This window comes from Cucurbita maxima, unplaced genomic scaffold (assembly GCF_002738345.1).
Source record: "Cucurbita maxima cultivar Rimu unplaced genomic scaffold, Cmax_1.0 Cma_Scf00026, whole genome shotgun sequence".
In the NCBI taxonomy this organism is placed as follows: Eukaryota; Viridiplantae; Streptophyta; class Magnoliopsida; order Cucurbitales; family Cucurbitaceae; genus Cucurbita; species Cucurbita maxima.
The window spans coordinates 1,002,063-1,005,982 of NW_019272042.1; the positions used below are offsets into that span (position 1 = coordinate 1,002,063).

At 35.7% G+C, this 3,920-nt stretch overlaps 1 protein-coding gene across 1 annotated transcript; it reads left to right on the plus strand.

The window, feature by feature from the left end:
* The first annotated feature begins 2,330 nt into the window (after positions 1–2,330).
* Positions 2,331–3,678, plus strand: LOC111499384 (auxin-induced protein 22B-like). The gene is made up of 4 exons (XM_023150977.1): positions 2,331–2,752; positions 2,844–3,061; positions 3,147–3,246; positions 3,336–3,678. Exons 1-4 carry the CDS (start codon positions 2,586–2,588, stop codon positions 3,397–3,399), a joined length of 549 nt encoding a protein of 182 aa, XP_023006745.1. The 5' UTR covers positions 2,331–2,585; the 3' UTR covers positions 3,400–3,678.
* The last annotated feature ends 242 nt before the right edge of the window (positions 3,679–3,920 follow it).

Consider the following 3,920-nt stretch of genomic DNA (forward strand, 5'->3'; position numbering starts at 1 on the left):
TTTTTTTTTTTTTTTTTTTTTGGAAACTCTGCAGATTACAATTAATCTTGTCCCCAAAATGTGTTACGGGTCGTTAATATGTTTATTCACGATGGTTAATATATTTATTCAAATGGAGATAAAACATATTAGAATTGTTCGTGTTGATCTAGGAAGATGAGTCATTAGATGTCGAATCCAGAACAAAAAATTATACCGAATCTACACTAAGGTATTGACGATAAAAATAAAAACATAAAGATTAGGTTACCTACTTTTATCGTTCAAACCGAATCCTTTTATTCTAAATTATTTAATTCGGAAAATCAATTCTCGAATACATGTTTCACATTTTTTTTTTTTTTTTTTATAAATGAAAATGAAATGATTTTAATTGAAAAGATAATTTTGAAAATTGAAGCTTATTTTGTTTTGGGCTTTGGCCCATCAAATGGCTGGGTCAACCAATTGAGTTACGATATCGAAAAGCAAATAGTTCGTATTTGAGTTATTCGAGAAAGATTTGTGGTGCGAGTTTAAGAGATATTTTGTAGTCTTTATTATTGTAGAACCTATCGATGCAAAACATTGGACGTAATCTCGAGATTGGAACGAGTTATGCACAAGATTTGTAGTAATAAGTAATGATACGTAGATGTGTTCGTTTAAACTACCAGACCAAGATCCTATAAGAATTTGTCTCGAGTAATATGAAAAAGTTTTGTTTAAACAAGGAAGAGAATGGATGATGGAGCAGAGAGAGATTTATTGTTTAAACCGGTAATTCAATTCCAACAAATTCTCCATAGAAAATCTTCACTCTAATCTCGTGAAATCAAATGAACATTTTTGTCTTCTCCATTCTCGCTATGCTCGTAAACATGGTCACGCTCTAGTCCACCAATTTTGTTATATAACAATTTTGTCCTTATAATTCAAAATGTATAATGATTTAGTTCATATAATTAAAAAATTCTTAAGATGACGCATCATTTCATATTATTGAAATAATTTAAGTTATGTATTTGAAATGACGTATACATCAATTAGATGATCTAGAAGTTTCTGCTATTATTCTTCTAATTTAATCTCTTTAAGTTCTCAATTTCCTTTCCTAATCGCTATTCTATCATGCTGATAGCTAATGTATTCCAGTTATTAAATAAGATTTTACGATCAGTCCGCGATCCTTGGATATCGAAGGTGTTATTGGGGTGATTTCGTAGCTCAATCACATAGTTTGGGCTCTTAATATGGTGCCCTATGAACTTTTTATTTTATTGTATCGAAAGTGTACAAACTGGCCAACCTCAACCTTATCCTTGTTCGACGACTTGGTGGGCTCTATAGATACTTCATCATAGAGCTTATATAGTTCAAGGCTCGTTTAGGCTTTCGACTTGACGTTTTGATACTCTACTTTGTTTCGGTTCCATTTGAGTCTAAATACTTTGAATTTAGCCTATTATATAATATAATATGAAATTAATATAACTATTATTAAATTTGTTTATGGATTAAAATAGTTACTCATTTTTTTGTCCCTCCCAAATCCATATTTGTTTGGTTATTTTTATACCTTTCCCATTTATCAAAAGTAACCCTAGTTAGTCCATACTATTTTTGACATGGTCAACTCTAGACATTTTTCTTTGTTTAGTCAATTACAAATTTACCCTTCTCTCGAAATAAAAATTACAAATGAAGCAACACTAAAGTACTAGTTTATTTTCAAAATGTTGACAGTGTCAAGTTATAAATAGAGGAAATTGTCCACTTTGGCCTGGTAGGTATCGTCATCACAACGCATCTAATATAGAGAGGTATAGCCTTACTCCGATTAGTGCCTCGCATCGTCCAGTGTCTAGTTTTGATACTATTTTTAATAACCCAAGCCCATCGCTAACAGATAGTGTTAACTTTGGTCTGTTACGTACTGGTGTTAGTCTCACGATTTTATAACATATCAGGATAGGGAGAGGTTTCCACGTCCTTATAACGAATGTTTTTGTTCCCCTATTCAATCAATGTGGGATCTCACAATCCATCCTCCTCGGGGGCCAACGTTCTCGTTGACAGACCGTTCAGAAATTGATAATATCATTTGTAATAGCTTAAGCTCACTGCTAATAGATATTATGACTCTAGTTGAGAGTTTGTTCGGGTGGTTATAGTTTGGTAGGGTTATGGGGTCACACACCGTACAACCACAACCCACACGTTCAAAGGCTCAAAGGTAAAGGCATACACGGGCACACCCAACTTGAATGGCAATGGGGCGCATGGGCGTGATGAGAATTGGCGGCCCCCACATCACATGGCATTGTTTGTCCCTTAATATCTACGCTCCGCTCCCGATTTGCGTTCCCACAACCACTAAATTTCTTCCCTTTCTCTTCCATCTGGGCGGCTTTTCTTGTCCCTCCTCTGTCCCCTCCCTCCGTCTTCCCTTTGCCCTCACTCTGCCCCCTTTTCCACCGACAATCCTATCCCAATCCCCTGTTTTCCTCGCCTCCTTATCTATAAGATTTCACTCCTCACCGGAAGAACAAACCAGCAAAAACCCCTTTTCTCTTCTTCTTCCTCCTTCCCAAACCCAGAAACAAATGGAATCCAAGCCTGCGTTTCAGAGCGATCTCAACCTCGAAGCCACCGAGCTTCGTCTCGGACTTCCCGGAATCGCCACTGAAACAGACGACTCCCCGGAGAACTCACCCGGGCTTAGAACTAATAACAAGAGAATTTTACAGAATGACTCTGCTCCTCCCCCAAAGTGAGTGATGATTCGTCAAAATCTTTGTGTTATTTGCTTTGTGTTTGTGTTTTCTGTTCTCAATTTGTGTTTTCTGATGTGGGTTTTGCAGGGCTCAGGTTGTTGGCTGGCCGCCGGTTAGATCTTTCCGGAAAAATACTCTTCAGATGAAGAAACCGGCGACAGCGACGGTGGCGGACTACGGCGGAGGATTCTTCGTGAAAGTGAGTATGGATGGCGCTCCTTATTTGAGGAAGATCGATTTGGGTCTTTACAAAGGCTACCCAGAACTTCTCAAGGCCTTGGAAGACATGTTCAAGTTCACCATCGGTAAGAAAACTCCGGAAGCTCTTCAACTTTTAAATGATTTCTGAGATGAAATAATGTTCTAAGGTAATGAAATTTGGATTTACAGGTCAGTACTCTGAGAGGGAAGGGTATAAGGGATTTGATTTTTCGCTAACATATGAAGATAAAGACGGGGATTGGATGCTCGTCGGCGATGTTCCATGGCAGTAAGTTCTAAGTTCTAATGTTCTTCAAATTTTTTAAATCTCTATTGCGAATTTTTTTATAATTTTTGCTCTGTTTCATGAAATTACAGAATGTTCATTTCATCTTGTAAGAGGATGAGAATCATGAAAGGATCGGACGGTTGTGATGTATGAAAAATCAATCCCAGCAAGGCTTTCTGGAAAAAAAAGTTTGATTTTCTCGGGAAAATTTCTGTTTGGTTTCTCGGAAAAGAAAATCTGATCCGTCGGGGAAACTTTCCGGCGACGGAAAATGAACTCTCGCCGGAGTAAATACTTTTTTTTTTTTTTTCTTTTTTGGTGAGAATTCGATGAATTTTTTGTAGAATAAATTTTGTTGCGGTAATGAAATTGTAATTATTATATACCGAAGACTCTTCATTTTCGAATAAATTAATGTTTGCTTGATGATTACGGCGTTTGTTTGAATATAATATTATTGTGTGGTTAGTCTTTGTCTTAATTATTTAATTTATTTTCTTGGTAATCTTTTTTATCGTATAAATTATTATAAATATCTTTTTAAGAAAAATTTAATTTTTAAAATTTTAATTTGATAGCATTTTTATATTTATTTATTGGAAGGATGAATTAACCTTTATAAAATTTTAAAATGAGATAAGGGACGGAGAAGCCATCTCCATCACCTATTTCAT